Here is a 16,889-nt window from a genome sequence, read left to right as displayed (position 1 = left end):
TTAATAGCAAACTCTTACTCTACAAGGCAATACTCAAACCTATATGGACGTATGGTATATCACTGTGGGGAACAGCCAGCAATTCAAACCTGGAAATACTACAACGATTTCAGAACAAGATTCTCAGAGAAATAGTTGATGCGCCCTGGTATGTGCCCAATACAGTGTTACATAAGGACTTAAGTGTATCTACAGTGCGAGAAGAAATTAAAAAGTGTAGTGCTAAGTACAGTCGGAGACTACAAGTACATCCAAACGAACTCGCAGCCTCACTACTAACCCATGAAGATGAAGTTAGGAGATTAAAAAGATTCAAGCCGTCAGACCTATCTGATAGATTTAGCTAGTTTTAAGTGTATACATGCCACAAATCTTAAGGCATCTACTGGGATAGCCTTATTAACACTGTTAATGACATAGTTACCTCAGTCACCAAAAGTGCTCCTTGTCCTTAATTGGACAGATTGTATGAATCTATCTCAAATAAAAAAAAAAGGGAGCTAACATAAAAAAGGGTTGTGCTTTTCTGAAAGTGGAAAGGAGTTCTGAGACTAATACATACATTCTACTTTCTTGCTGCACAGTTTTCTAGCCTAACAGATCTATTACTTTCGCTATACTTATTTTCTTCTTGTGAAGAATTACACGTATGTTCAATATGTCGGATACAATTTTAAGTTTCTCATCATCGCCATGTTTGTAACTTCTGCTTACAAATGACGTTTCATACACAACGTGAAGGCATGTTTTTGTCTCAAGCCAATGCAAAATTTAACATGCCAAGCTCCAATTTTATTAGTTTACGTCATAAAACTGAAAGAAAAACGAAAACTTCGCACGGCCGACATGTAATTCTACTTTCTATAGAAATATTACCTCAAGAAATATCGCATATTTTTGCATTACTATAAATCTTCTCTGGATCCTAGAGCCAGTGGTATTGATGTCGCTCCCAGCTAAAGTTCGGGCGTCTATCACGCTGTTTTTACTGATTGGTAAAGCTCCTTGGCCTGCAGTCCGCAAGCGAACTATACCGACCGAACGACCGCCGCTTGTCGGCGAAGTTAGTGCCAAATTTAGCGGATAGAGTGTGTCACGTGGTCAGCGCAACGGATCCCCACGGCAGTTAATCTTTGTTTTCTAGACCGGAACAGTTATTTCCTTGAAATAGCTCCTCAAATATCCTCACGAGGCTGAGTGGACCCCGTTCCAGACCCACTACCTCTCAGAAAATCTGAACAGAATTTAGTTAAATTCGTGATCGAGTTTTGGTGTTCCCGTAGAGGGTTCAGTCTCGACCAGAAATTCGGATATATCGATCGAGATGTACTATTCTCAGTCACTCTAGACAAATGGTGATGCAACATATTAAATGAGCCAAAGCAGCTTCGTTCCACGCCCTTTAATATTCACAAAAGCCTTATCATTCACTGCTTATCACTTACATAGTCGAAATGGAGAACGTTAAATAGCACAAGAATCAATCACATAAAATTTGTTGAGATACATAGGTACATACCGTTGGTTTTGAGGATCCCTTGAAGAAGGAGGCAACAAGTTCCTCTGTAACGCTGATAGCTACTTAAAGATTATAGGCCTCTTGCGTCATAAACAAGAAGACTATATTATGCATCTGCAGCGCCCTGAATATCTCAAATCTCATAACTGTGTACGGTAATTTTGCCAAAGTGGTTTGATTCCTTGCAGAGAAGTTTCGTGGACCATCATCAGCGTCCGTATCCTATGAGGTGTATTGTTTCATGATGATGATAATGATGATGATTAAACGACGACTACGACTATCGCAATGGTGAGTACCACGAAGAAGCTAGCCTGTAGAAGTAAGGGTACCTACTATTCTCCAGCTAGCAAATTCATGAAGAACAACGGCGCATTTAATTCAAACGAAGCGTTCAGTGGTACCGATATAAGTATAAATTACCATCTCCCTTTTCGGGAAATATATTTAATAATTTTGCGAAATCAAGAACATTATACTGTGAATACCTGACTTACCTTGCTCAAGCTACAGACTTGTGGAGGGCTTTAGTAACACGGTAAAAACATTCGGGTTGCATTATTTTCTGGGAATTTCTTGAGTGGCTGAGCATGTGTTGGCCTCTCAAGATCTCGGCTCAGTTCACTTTGTTCGTAACACCAGAAAGAAATTACATGAGAATATGCTCGAAAACTCGAGCCATTACAGACTCTGTGTAGCTGAGTCCTTCTTGAGAAACTAACTGCTCAGGCAAAGTAGTTTCACTAAATTCTTACAAGTCAGAGGTCCTGTGTAACATTCACATCAAACAGGCAAAGAGTTGTTAGCCCCAAAGCCCAACCCAAGTGCTGTCGAGGACCACATATTTTTGGCTGTCCGTGACTCCTTATTCAATAATTATGCAGCTATCTTTCATATCAAGAGAACCACTTCCTCAATTCACAACCTAATGGACCGCCATATTGTGGCGACATGGGAACTAAGTAAAGCATTGTTTTAAATTACATAATTCATTCTGTGACTAATATTCTTTTGTGTTAGCATTATCTGATCAAAAATATAATAAATAGCAAAATTATATTTTTTTTATAAACCTCTCAATCTGCAACGCTATTTATTCCAATAACGTCACTTCAGATTGTTCTGCTTTGTGACATTCAAATAAAACATCCATTGCAATGTTTGAAATAACAGTACTAATAATATTTCAGAGCCAGTTAATCTGAACTTTTTGTTGCGATTCCAATGAGGGTGTGTATATTTACGAGTACATATGATTCTATTGTTTTATAATGCAGAGATTTGTTGGGAATTCTGTTCAGCTTCAGAAACTAGTTGTGAGAAAGTAATGAATAGCTGAATTTTAAAGCACACTACATATACATTATGAAATCCACTAGTATTTGCTGTTTACCAAAGTAACAGTATAGAATCGTAGAGCTCACTTCTACAGTGTGTAATTTTATAGGAGCCCTAACCAACAAATACTATTGTATTATAATACAAATGTTAAATTTCTTACCCTAATTGTCGTACTTACAATTAGACAAGTTTGTAGGTTATTCCTATGCATTTCGTATTTGGTGTGTATGCCAACTGCTGGGCAACGATTCGATAAACACACTCCCGCGAAAGAAAACGTGCCAAACAGAAGAACGTCCATTGCTAGGTAACGGAGCAGTCAACACTCCTCCTCAACAATATAGGCTGTTTCCTGTGTGGTCCATGCAAAGTGGTTACAAAGAAGTGTTTAGCAGTATAGAGCAGTAGTCGAGAGTGGAGACTCGAGCTTCGAGACGCCAGCCTGCCAGGACATGAGCTTTGGAGCAGAGGAATTGAATTGACTCGAGTCTTCGGAATTGGCAGCTGCAGAAGAAGGGCAAGAAAGGAATTACGCTGTGAAAAGAAGACTTCATATGCGATTTGAAGTGACAGTGCGACTGTGAAATACCGTTGCCAAGANTGTGTAACGGTGAACTGGAAAGTGTGCAGAATAGCGATAGCGCTGTATTGCCTGTAGTCCCGAGTTGTGGGAAGGTATGAGGTGCAATAANGTCGAGTCTTCGGAATTGGCAGCTGCAGAAGAAGGGCAAGAAAGGAATTACGCTGTGAAAAGAAGACTTCATATGCGATTTGAAGTGACAGTGCGACTGTGAAATACCGTTGCCAAGATACGACTAGTGAAAATTGAGAACCCTAGTAACTGTGTAACAGTGAACTGTAAAGTGCTTAGAATAGCGATAGCGCTGTATTGCCTGTAGTCCCGAGACGTGAGAATGTATGAAGTGCAATAGATCCATTCAACAATCCTAACTCCGTCAATTATCGCTAATAAACACAACAGTTTAATTAAATTGTTTATAAACACTGTCACATAAATGTAATTTTGTTTCCGTGCTTAATTTATTAAGTACTATGCCATACAGACATATGGGGGAATGGAGGTATGGCTCCATAATTCTTGATCTCAGCACTAGATGCAGATGAGTCGTTGACTGCACGCCCCAACCGCTTTACCCCCAGGGAAAGAGCCCGCGGGAACCATAGGATAGAAGGCAGGGTGGGCGCCAGTACCGGTCTGGACGATATCTCTTGCCCAATCTGGGAATTGAAACCTGGGCCTCCATCCCGTAGTTTGTCGCTGAACCAACTGAGGTATATATTATTTAAAAATCCGATTCATTCTACCATATTAAAGAAACGGTAGCCCAGACACCGGTTTCGTTTTCATGAAAATTATCTTCAAATGGCCTCTTGATTTCGAAAGCAACAAAATGGGCACTCATTTCGCTTGTGAGACAGCTCCGTAAGTCATTCAGTCACATGGCGACGCAACATCTTTCGCAAGAAACATCAGTGCGTTGGCAATGAAATCTGGATGCAGACCATTTACATGTATTTACCTACAAAAGTCGGGTCACCGCGCGATTCCCACACGAGACCAGTTTTGTAGCATCGGGAGAAAAAGTGGGAGTACAATGGGACAGTATAACAGCGATTGGTAGACTTCAAAAGAACCTATAATTCAGTTATGAGGGTAGTATTGTACCATATTCTCATGGAGTTTCGGGTATCCATGAAACTAGGTAAAAAGGTAAAATTATCCCTGTAACAGACCGTGAAGCTCTATAGGGTTGTGGAACGTCGAGGTTCCCGCAACTTCTAGACAATCTTCTCACAAATGGCGAAGTTTGCAGCCTCACACGACGGCCGCCCTGTACCCCAGGAAGATTTCTTGTATTCATTTCTGTTAGAGGCTCAGTTGACTCCAGGGCCATAGTGCTGTTGGAAGGATTAGGGCAATTGAACTTGACTGGGAAACGAACCCGCGACTACCGCCTTGTAGCGTAGTGCCTCAACAAAATACGCTACCGTGTGCCCCCTGAAAGTAGGCTGGTTAAAACACGTTTAAACGAAACATATAGTAAAGTTCGTGTAGGTAAATATTTGTCTGATAACATTCCTATTCAAAATGTTCGAAAACAAGGAGATGGTTTATCGTCACTGCTTTTCAATTTTGGTTTAGACTATGCCATGAGGAAGGTTCAGGAAAACGAAGTGGAACTGAAATTAAATGGGACACATCAGCTACACGTCGTCTATGCTACAATACTGGGAGATAATACGGAGACCATACAGATAAACACACAAACTATAATTGACGCTTGTAAGGAGGCTCGTCTAGAAGAAAAACTAAGTATATGTTGCTGTGTCTTTACCAGAATTCAGGGCCAAATCAGGACATACAGGCAGGTAACAGATGTTTTGAAAATGTGCCAAAGTCCAGATATTTGAGAACTACTATAAGAAATCAGAACCTCATTCAAGAGGAAATTAAGAGCAGATTGAATTCAAGTAATGCTTGCTACCATTCAGTCCAGAACTTTTCGTCTGCTCGTCTGCTGTCTGAAAACATAAAAATCAGAATATACACAATTCTAATTTTGAATGTCGTTCTTATGGGCGTGAAATTTTGTCTCTGATATTAACGGAGGAACACAGACTAGGGTGTTTGAGAATAGGGTAATGAGAATATTTGGACCGAAGAGAAATGAAGTGAATGGACGTTTGAGAAAACTACATAATGAGGAGCTTCATAACTTGTTGTACTTCGTCATGTATAATTAGATGTAGGTGAATGGGTAATACTAAAATGGTTCTTAGAGAGATGGGATGGGGTGGTATGGGCTGGACTGATCTGGCTCTCCTTGCTATTTCGTCTTCAAGCACCCTGTAACCTCGGAACAAAAAATAATTAAGGACTCACTCCTTAAGTTTACAACTGATTCGTAACTGCCCCTGAACTAAATGTGTCATTGCATTCACTTCCCTTACAAGCACTGTGCACAGACCCTAAGGAAAACACAGTCTCTATTGTTAATGACGTCACTGCTTATGCTGAAGTGTGCTTACCGAGCCGTTGTTTAGAAACGGGTTTCATAACCCAGTTGTTCCAATGCTGCTCGGCACGGACGACATCGAAAACACATCATCTATTGTTGCATGTTGGAACGTGTTTAGAGAGCTGTTGCCTGGCACGCGTTGATCAAATCCGTTACATCATATTCCTGGGAAACGTAGGTGGACTTTTACCGAACTACACCACGTTAAAAAAAAAAGACAATATTCTTCAATAAAAGGAAGCTTTGGACCGTCTCTGTGGTCTAGTGGTCAGAGTTCCGGAGGTCCCGGGTTCGATTCCTGGCGCTACCAGATTTTCTCAGAAGTAGTGTGTCTGAAACGGGGTCCACTCAGCGTCGTGAGGATAACTGAGGAGCTATTTCAAGGAAATAGCGACCCAGGTCCAGAAAATTGAGATTAACGGCCGTGGGTTTCCGTTGCGCTGACCACGCGACATTCTCTATCCGCGAAAGTTGGCACTAACTTTACCGAAAAGCGGAGGTCGCTCGGTCAGTATAATTCGCTTGCGGACTACATGCCACGGAGTTTTTTTTATAAGGAAGCTTTGAGAATTAAGTAAACAAAACTAGCCTCTATGCAAATATAGGGTAAAATTGTCCCTATGTTTAACTAATTAAGCACTACGCCCTGAAGGCATAGATGGATGTATAGATCCATATTATCTTGATTTCGACATTAGTAGGAGGTGATCGGTCAGCTTCAAACCCCGGCCGCTTTAGCCCCGGGGAAAGAACCCCCGGTACCATTGGATAAGAGACTGGGTGGGCCACTGAGCAGATTTCGACAACGTGGAGAAAATTCTTGACCCTACCGGGACTCGAACTCTGACCCCTCAGTCGTCCATCCCGTAGCCAGTCGCTATAACTACTCCACTATATCGGCGCCCTTTAATGCAAATATATAGGGAATATTTATAATGTTACATTGCAGCATCCTGTTGCACTACATTTCTGACACGCCGTCTATGTGAAACTTCAGTTATTGTTCAATCGTCATTTCCTTCATTTACACTATAAGTTTAGGCCTAACCGGCCATCTTCAGGTGTAAAGGTTGTTGTGATTACAGAATCTGTTGCTCACTGTAAAGCTTCTTTGTTTCTCCTATGTGGTTGCCTCGGATTACTTATGGTTAAATGGGTTAACCAACTGTTTTAGATTTTGACGTCCTTGAGCTGCACTTATTTAACTTATGGTTTTCTTTGGTTTGCTGATTGTGGTTCTTGAGTGCTCTTGTTGGGGCGAGAGTGTTTTTTGTTTAGTCCGCCATCACTCAAGACAGCCACAGCAAACAAATCAAAGAAACCCATAAGACAAACACATAAAACTCAAGGTCACCAAAATTAAAACAGATGGTTAACCCATTTAACCAGAACTAATCTCAGGCGACCACATTTTTTTTATTTCTCTGAGAATTTACAATCTACTCACTACAGTAAGGAGCAATAAGTAAATTGGTTAAAAGTAGGAGCGTGAGTAGAGAATCAACCAGCGTCGATGCTCTTAAACACAATTGATGCTAGAATTTATTGCTTAACCTAATGAGGCGACCACATAAGAGAAAAAAAGGAGCTTTACAGTGAGCAGCAGATTCTGAAATCACAACAACCTTTACACCTGAAGATGGCCGGTTAGGCCTAAACTTGTAGTCTAAATGAAGGAAATCGACGAGTGAGTAGTTACCGAAGTTGCACATAGAGGGCATAAAAGCAAAACGCAAAGTTAGATAGACGGAACACGATTGCTTGAATCTTATAATTTGAAACCTATTGGTAGGATTTTAGTCAAATTCCCTCCCTCTTTTCAAGCGAACGAATACGTGCCCATTCTCACGAAGGGATGGTACTTTCTTGGAGACATTAACGGTACACTACTGTAAGAGTAGATGGCTTAGAGTACGTGCACGAAGGGCCAGAGCGGTCAGAGCTGTCAGTATCTGTAGCGGGTTGATAGTGAGGCGTGTAATGTCCGAGGTTCAGTACAACATCCAAGGTAAGGCAACCTCATATTTTGCTGTAACATGTGCAATTGCTTCCATTCCGATATTAGTCTGGTTGTTTTCTTTGTATAGGCATGCATTTCGTATTAGTTATAGAATAATTCATCTTCGCGGAGATCACGAGACGCAGGAGTGCTTGTGAGGTCCTTAAAAAATAAAATCATGCCAAATTTAATTAATCTATTAAATGTTTTTACTAACCTATTGATTTAGGCCCCGCCATAGATCAAGCGGTTATTCGGCGGCTTCTGACCTCAGCGGCCGGGGTTNGTTCGCGGTGATCATGAGAAGCAGGAGTGCTTGTGAGGTCCTTAAAAAATAAAATTGACAATTATACCAAATTAAATTAATTTATAATACGTTTTAGCCAACCTGTCGATTTTATGGGAATGCTTTCATAGTACCACTAACACAGTTAAGAATTTTAACTACAGCTTCTAAAATCAAAATTATTACAAATTTTGCCTCTTCAACTGTGCTGGAATTGTGGATTTTATTTAAAATAAATCATTCTGTTAAGTAACGGACAGACATATCTCGAAAAATAGAATAATATTTGTAGTTTTTAAAAACGTTCTATCTTTCGGAGATTGCACTCTCTGGTCTGTAGAAAGTGAACATACTTTTCGATGGAAAATGTCCCCATCCTCAGGTTCGAAGAATAAACTGTGAGATGGAGGCGAAATGCTCTGCCGAAGCGTTATGTTTCAAGAGTAATAACTCGTCATAACCATGTTGTAATAACCCTAAAACTTATATTTCTCCTTTGTTTAAATATCTGTATAATTGAGCGCCTAAATTATTTCGTAATTGTTTCAAGTATTACATAAATCCAAGCTTTTCTTTCTGAATTTTGTTTAGGCAAAATACGAATCTGTAAAAAATCAGACCTATTGCTCATTGAAATATTACAACTTAAGGCGTTTCAACAAACAGACTGTTGTCTGGAGACAATGGAGACAATGGTCTCCACGCCAAACTATATATTTTTAATGATTCTGATAGTAAAATTAGCGTTTTTTTCTTCAGACTGGTAAAATTTTGCAAAAGGTTCGAATGAGAAATCAGTAATTCGTAAAACGAGAAGTTAGAAATGATTCACTTGGGCCCGTTTTCAGACTTCACCCTTGGGTTGCGAGTAAGAAGAAATATGGCAACAAGTGTCCAGGCAGTGGTTGCTTCTGTTTCGTGGAAATGAAGGAAGTGGCCCTTATGTCTCACTCATAACTAGCCTTATCCTGCATAATGAATTCGACCAAGTTCACAACGTATTCTGTTGTAAACGGCCAGATATAGACGCGGACAGTTGTCAGTGGAAATTTATATATCAAATTGCAGTTAAATTTGTTAAATTTTCTACAAGTTTTTTCCTACAGTAAAGTATTTTAAATGAACTTTTGCACGGAAGATTGATATAATAAATATTATTATGCTTTTAATACATAATAAGATAAATTCAGTACAGGTTTGTAAACACAATCATATCTTTTTCTTTTAACTATTAAAATTTGCCATTAGTTAGTGAAACTCGGGAATAAGAAGAAAAGAATTCGTATACGTATATCTGTTACAATCTGTTGGGCTAATTCCGTCGCCAAGTAATAAATATATTCCTGTTGGGCGTGCCGTGTCGAGGCTTAGAGAACGCACCGGAGACATGAGAACTTCATTTAAATTTAACTTGAAATCCTGGAAGATAAGAAACCTTGGCAGAAGAGTACGTGTGGAAGAGAGGATACTAAAGAGGTCTTAAAAAATGTAACGTAATTTTACATGTGTGGACTGCATTCAGCTGGCTCGATTTAGAATATTTGAGAGTTGTTAATACAGAAGGAGCGACTGTGAAACGACTTGTTCAACATTTTGCGTTATAGTTTTTATAATGTTAGTGGGGTGAGACTAAGTCCCTTGTACTGCGGCCACTCCTGGCTTATTGTTCCAGCCTCAGATGATAGGTGAGGGTGACTGTGAAGTAGTTGGTGGAATGAAGATTGGCAGAGGAACCGAAGTACTCGGAGAAAACCTGCCCCAGCGCCACTTAGTCCACCACAAATCCCACTTGACTAGACCCGGGATCGAATCCGGGCCGCGCGGTGGGAAGCCAGCGACTAACCGCTTGAGCTACGGCGCGGCTCTGCGTTATAGTTACTTGAATTGTAATTACGGCGTTAAATAATAAAATGACGTCACAAGAATACACTCTTCGAGGTCTTGTTTCACGACAAAGGGAAACAAAGATAAGGGAGGACTTTGGCATAAACAAAAATACTTGTATATGGGATTTATTGTCATATTGCTGTGAGTCTTCGGACTGAATTCCAGTCCCATCACATCAGAAACACTACAGGCCAAGAGAAAACCTGACTATGTAGACACTCTGTATATTAGAAGGTGATAGTTTCTTGTGGTTGCTCTATGTACCACTTGCCTTAACGCTCTGCAGCCCTGCCGTGTGTTTACAGATTGCCAGAATAAGCTCCGAACAGTATTAACCGGCAGGCATTTGCAATGGCGATGCTGTGTGACTTCTAGGAAGAAATTGAATTCAAATAGTATTTAGATGAAATTTAAACTTCAAAGAACTAATTGGCCAATTATAACTTTTTTGCCTTAAATTATTGTTTTGCGACGGTAACAGTAAATTAGATGGTCAAGAAATTCCTTGGTTTTTATGAAAATTTAATTTTAACTATAAAGTTCTCAACAGCGTCCCACTGGTTCCTATCCTAGGCCACATCAAGCCAGTACACACATATCCTATAATTCTAAGATCTATTTTAATATTGTACTCCCATCTTGTCCTCGGTCTTCCAGATGACCTATTTCTTAGCTCCCTAGCGCTTGTAAATTTTTCCAAATAAGGGCACGGAAGTGCTTTCTTCTTCTTTAAGAACTCTAATTAGGTTTCTCAGACATAAACCATGCGTAGGCAAGTTGAGTTGAAGCTAGACAGGATTTTATGTGTCTTTCACAACGAAACATTAGAACTAAAATTTGAGTAAATCTCAAACCCTGTTGTCTGGATCGAGGCTGTCTTAATACGTATGAGTTTTATAGTTCTACAATAATTTAGAATCACAGTACCCTTGGAGTTATGTATCTGATCTACAGATGAGGTTTCCGGAGGGACTTGTTAAATACCCTGTCAGTTGTTTATCGGATCGTAGAGTACGAGGAAAGCAGTCTAAATTAGACGCCAATCAGGAGACTGTTCTAGAAGTAAATACAGGTAAAACAAATAATAGTGCCGGGGTCAATAGTCGTGGAGCTATACCTGCAATCGTCCACATGTCTTCATGGCATAGTGCTTGATTAAGTAAGAAAATAATGACTTTTTAAAGCTTATTTTAAATATACTATATTTTGTAATATAAAAATGTTTGCAATTTGTACATCACGAAAATTAAGGTTACAAGGCCTGCTGGACCGACGGGGACAGGAGTTGACTTGTAGTGCTGATGTCGGCAACAAATTCGAACAAAAATCCTCCAACGGTTTCAGAGAATATACAGACGGATGACAGACATGGATGGAGACACAACCTGTACGAAAATTATGCAAAGAGCCTCTGTGTATGACGTCGACCCACCGTTATTGCCATACAGATAGACGTTGACAGCTCAAATTCTAAAATTTATTTTAAGATGTTTCATCATTTTTTAGAAAAAGCGTTACACTTTCTAGGTTTATACTTAGGCTTATGACACTCTCACCACCGGCCAGTCTGGTACGGATAAGCTGCCATTACAACATTGAGCTAGAGTTGTGACCTGAACATATCCGATACATATATTATTTCGATATTCAGGCCGAAGTATCTTCTCGGAAGTAAAATTGTGTAGTCAGTATACGATCACAGACGTTCGAGAGGAAAGCAATGCCTCCTTCATCACGTTCTAAGATGCTAAGCCAGAAAGAATAAGATGCTAGCAGCAAGTTGAGATTGTCATCGCTGTGAGAACCTCAGATTAAAATTCGCAGTTCTACTCCATCTGTTATGGGGACGAGGGGGTAACATAATCAGTTAGTGACGTAGACCTGTACGTCATCATTATAATTTTAATTTCATTCTTCCATCAATGGCCCTATAGCCCTTTCTTGGGCCTTGTCGTCTTCAGTTTCGTACTTTTTTTTTACACAGACGGTAGGACACCTTGGATGAAAAATCAGCTCGTCGCAAGGTCGCTACCTACACACAGGAAAACACAAACAGAATAAACGCACACACAGACATTTATATCTTGAGTGGGATTCGAATTCACGATCTCAACGTCCTAGTGAGCGAAGACAGTTCAGTTACCGCGCCCTCACTGCGATGGGTCATTATAAATTTACTAGATTCTATGTACTTTCAACATGCTTTCAGTTATCATACGCCAATAGGAAATTCAGACACAATTACTAAGGAATTTTCTTCCATAAAGTTGCCTACAAAAGTTATGAGGTATCTTCGTTCGTAGAGCATATGAACTTTACTTGTTCTTATTTTTGGTACATTCCCAACAAAAGGTTGCAAAATGGCATATTAAGCAAAATGTTAAATATTTTGTATATAAAAAAAAGGTGTTGAGAGTTATTTCTATATAAATTGCCAAGTAAAATCCACAGAATATGTTCTCTTGCTTTAAATTAACTGGAGCTCTAATCGGATATCGAGTGGATCAGAAAATCTTTCACTTTCAACTACTATGGTGATATTGCCAATACACTCCGTCCTTGCAAGCTTGTAGTTGTACACTAACACTGTCCTGTAAGTGCATGTCCCATCAATTATAAATCTGTTGTATCGTGCAGGACCCGCACTGGAAGAACACCTCCCTGAAGAGGCAGGTGACGCAGAAAACATCATCGGAGGCAGGCCCGCTACGCCACAGTCTAACAGTGAATCCAGTGACTCCTACTCCGACGACATCTCTACGGAGACTACGACTGAAGGTACGGCCACAGACAGCGAAGAAGAGAATTCCAGCACCGGTGAGACAGGATCGGACAGATCCTCCAAGGCGGACGAACCGGTGTTTGAATGTTCGAAGGAACAGGAGGCTGCGGTAAGAAAGAACCTCGAAAAGCTTAAACTCGATGAATATGACGGTTATATCTTCGGTGTAAGGAACATAAATTATTAAGGAGGAAAACACGACAAATTGGGTAATAAGGATAAAGGTTACAAAAGAAAGAGAAGATCGTGGAGCGAGAAAAATGGAAATGTAGATGCGTAAACACAAGAAAATGAAGGAAGTGTGACGGAACTACCAGTAGAGAACTCAGGGGCAATGACCTACGGGCGATTCAAACTGCATGAAGCAATAACATCCCCATGGTACGAAGGTGATATGTTGTTGTGGAAAAGTGAGACTGCATTCCACCGTGTTTATGTTCAAAATAGAGTGGCGATAACACAGGGTTACCAGCAGTTTGGAGGAGCAGCGCGTCGATACGAGGAATATGCAGCAACAGCATGTCATGGGTCCGAGGAACTTGGAGCAAGAGCAATATATTGCGCCAACAGCACGCGGATCAAAGCAGCGCGAAACAACATCTCAGAAAGGCGAGAATGGTGTAAAAATAGCATCCGCGGAACACGATCAAACTGGAGAAATAGTATCTCTGGGATGCGAACAGCATGAATACGTATCAACTGGCGAATACGAACGATATGGAGCAGATGACGTTCACACTGATCAAGGAGTGGCGGAATTACAGGGCAAGGAGCTTTCAAGGAAAGGAGGCAATGCAAGGGAAGCTGTCCAAATATGAGGAAATAGTAGGGGAAGAAGAAAGAGCAACAACAAACTATCAGAAATCAAAGGGAAAGATAATCTGGATAAAAAGAAATAAGACGAAAAGAAGGGAAAGTGAAGAAATGAAGAAAATCAACGGTAAAACCACCAGAATATGAAGAATAAAATGATGATAAAGTTGTGATTAATTATATTTCTCCCTCCAGCCCTGCTTTGCCCTCTGTGGACCTACACCCATACCCGATCTATGAGGGGCACTCAAACAAATCAAGAGAGACAAACGCGGAATGTTCTCAGTAATCACGTTTCGGCTCTATCCAATCATCCGAACTTGAAACCATCATTTTCGTTACGCGAACCCCCCCCCCACACGTGACAATATTAAATACTTGGTATAGAAAATTTCTGAGGAAGGAATGTGGAAGAAGTGTGAAGAATCAGAACTGGACAAGAAATAAAAGGATTATATAAAACTCCTGATCTGATATTGGGTATTAAAGCGTTTGGGACATGTAATTAGAAAGGATCAAAAATTTTCGAAAAAAATGTTTCAAAGTAGACGAGGAAGTAGAAGGAACCTGACAAGGTCCAAGTTGAAATGACAAGAAGAGGAGCGAATGATCTGCTTTATATAAAAATGGTGATATGAAGACAAAGGTTAAAAGAATGTGCATTTGGTTTGAATGGAGGTCAGGCTTTTTTAACCAGACATACAAAGCAAAAATTGACCAATATTTAGGTACTCTTCATGACAACAAAATATAAAACAACTTTCGAAGATCACATTTCTAGCAGTCCTTGTGTCCCAGTAAGTTATGTTTTGTTTTCGTATACTGTGATGAAATCCGATTTATTTTCAGGAATTTAAATTTTACGAGCAATTCAAAATTTCTTGGAATTTTGTTGGAAGTTGCATTTAAAAATAATTTCTTACGGTGACACATATATATATATATATGCCTGTATGTTTTTATGCCCAGTCTCACTACGGAAGTTTTGTCATATTATTGTGATCTCTCTCGCATCTGCTTAGTTCGATGAGCGTTATAAAATCAATGTCAGAATGAAATTAAATGATAACTCAAGTTGTTATATAGGTTTAAAATTCTTTGTTATAGACGAAAATATTTACAAAATAAATCATATTTTTATTTTTAAGTCTATCCCAAACCGGTTGCTTTTTATTTTTTAGATTTTGTTTTATACGTTTGCCTCTATTCTGCTTCCTTCACATATTATACAACAGTAATTTCAGGAGAGATTATTCCTCATGTCGATATGTTGATTTCAAAGGCGATGAATTAACCAAATGCGTAACATTATTTCCATCGCATTATTTTTTTCCCCCTGGCACTACAGCCCCAGTGGGCCTAGACCTACCTCCATGAACTCCGTTCACTTCGGTATCGCATTATTAGTCACTATTAATATTCCTTAGCCTCAGTTATTAGGGAGTTGGTACAGCGACGAGCAATGGACTGGACGTACCGGGTTCGATTCCCGGCATTGCACAATTTTCTCTTCTTCATAGCGTTCTGACTTACTCTGGGGTTCGTTCCCAAGGGATAAAACGGCAAGCGTGTGAAGCTGATCACTCAACTCTATCTAGTGTGTGAACAAAATTGGAGCTATCCCTCCACTCCCCCATAAGTCTTCGTGGCATAGTGCTTAACTAACTAGTCACAGGGACAATTTTTACTTTTTTTTTTGTGACTGTTAATGTGTTAATCTACTGCTCCAAACTTCAACACTGATGTTTTCTAACAGAATTGGTAACACACAATTTTGTATTCTAGTTTACTGGTAACAAAGCAATAACAAAAAGAGATAAACACAAAGGGACTGCAAATGTCCAAAAATTAATTTGGGTGAGCTTGTATCAGCGAGAAAATGTAAACACATCAGTATTGGTGATCTATTCATATGTTTCATAATAATCTTTCAGACATTAATAATATACGAGGTTCGAGACATACTGGATCTGCCTGGTAACATCCGCAATTGGTCAGGCTTCGTTACCCCAACTGGACTGCAATTAAACAATCTGGCGATGTTCAGCGAAAACCGTTCCCAGTACCACCGTCTCAGCATGTACGGAGATTCCGACGAACCCCACCACTTGGTATGTATTATCTACCATAGCTCCCGAAACCATACCTCATTTACCATAACAAAAGGCGTTCTCTGGAGTTATCGATTTAGAACATCACTCTTACAGCCAGACAATAATTTTCAGTGAGTATCCCACAAAAATGTACCTGATTTCCAACTGCTTTTGATTTATCTTTATGATGCTTTTGTTAACGCGTGTGTCTCGCCATGTATTTCCTTATTCTTACGGGTCCAACAACAAGGACATCGACGCTCTCCCCCTTATTGTAAACAATCGGGTTACAGCGCTGCGGTAGTGAAACTTTCGCGCCGGCCGAACTTCACCCTTTGCCCCAGGAAGATTCTCGCGCCGGCCGAACTTCACCCTTTGCCCCAGGAAGATTCCTGGTACTCATGTCTGTCAGAGTCTGAGTATACCTCGGGGTCATAGTGCGGCTGGAAGTATTAAGTCATTTTAAAAATTCAATGATCTACTCAGGAATAGAACCCGCGACCTTCCGGCTTGCAGCATAGTGCTTCAACCAACTGCGTTAACACGTGCCCCTCCCCTTAAAATGACAGACAGAAGATGGATCTTAATGATATAGATGCTACTGTTTGGAGGTGTCCAATCAGGTGTTCTGATATTAGCAGTTTTGGATTTCCGGATGCCCCATCAAAATACTGGTGATTAGTTACGTGTCTTAAACGTAAATATGTAGGCTACACAACTGAGAGTGCGCATGCACCAACACCCACACATATACAAAATGGATATCACGTTACTTAGAATTTTCGATGACCACCACCACCACCACCACCACCACCACCACAACAACAACAATAATAATAAAAGCACGTGTACTTGTTAACAAGATCGGCCCATATGCTTAATTTAATCATTCAAAATCTAATGCTTTCAGTGTGATACTGACCCCACTAACAAATCATCCTTCGTCCTCCGTGGACTAAAATATTAGATCAGCCCTGCTTTCGAAAGAAGGCAGAAGAGTATGATAATCTAATGGAATAAACTAATAAATGCATTTAATTCTTTTTTTTTCAGTCGGAATGCGAAAACTGTGGCTTCATTACCCCGGTTTTTGATTAAGGACATCGCAGTTCCTCGAAAAAAAAAAAA

At 40.0% G+C, this 16,889-nt stretch overlaps 2 protein-coding genes across 2 annotated transcripts in view; one reads left to right on the top strand and one right to left on the bottom strand.

Annotated features, from left to right (window-relative positions):
* The window catches only part of LOC111862317, a 364,800-nt gene that overhangs the window by 122,999 nt on the left and 224,912 nt on the right, over positions 1-16,889 (bottom strand). The window lies entirely within an intron of this gene.
* On the top strand, positions 7,721-16,877 carry LOC111862316. Its single transcript, XM_023847601.2, has 4 exons — positions 7,721-7,909; positions 12,711-12,964; positions 15,603-15,779; positions 16,815-16,877. The coding sequence occupies exons 1-4, from the start codon at positions 7,882-7,884 to the stop codon at positions 16,857-16,859; spliced, it is 504 nt and encodes a 167-aa protein (XP_023703369.1). The 5' UTR covers positions 7,721-7,881; the 3' UTR covers positions 16,860-16,877.

Source organism: Cryptotermes secundus, unplaced genomic scaffold (assembly GCF_002891405.2).
Source record: "Cryptotermes secundus unplaced genomic scaffold, Csec_1.0 scaffold319, whole genome shotgun sequence".
Taxonomy (NCBI): domain Eukaryota; kingdom Metazoa; phylum Arthropoda; class Insecta; order Blattodea; family Kalotermitidae; genus Cryptotermes; species Cryptotermes secundus.
This window is presented reverse-complemented; position numbering and strand designations above follow the sequence as displayed.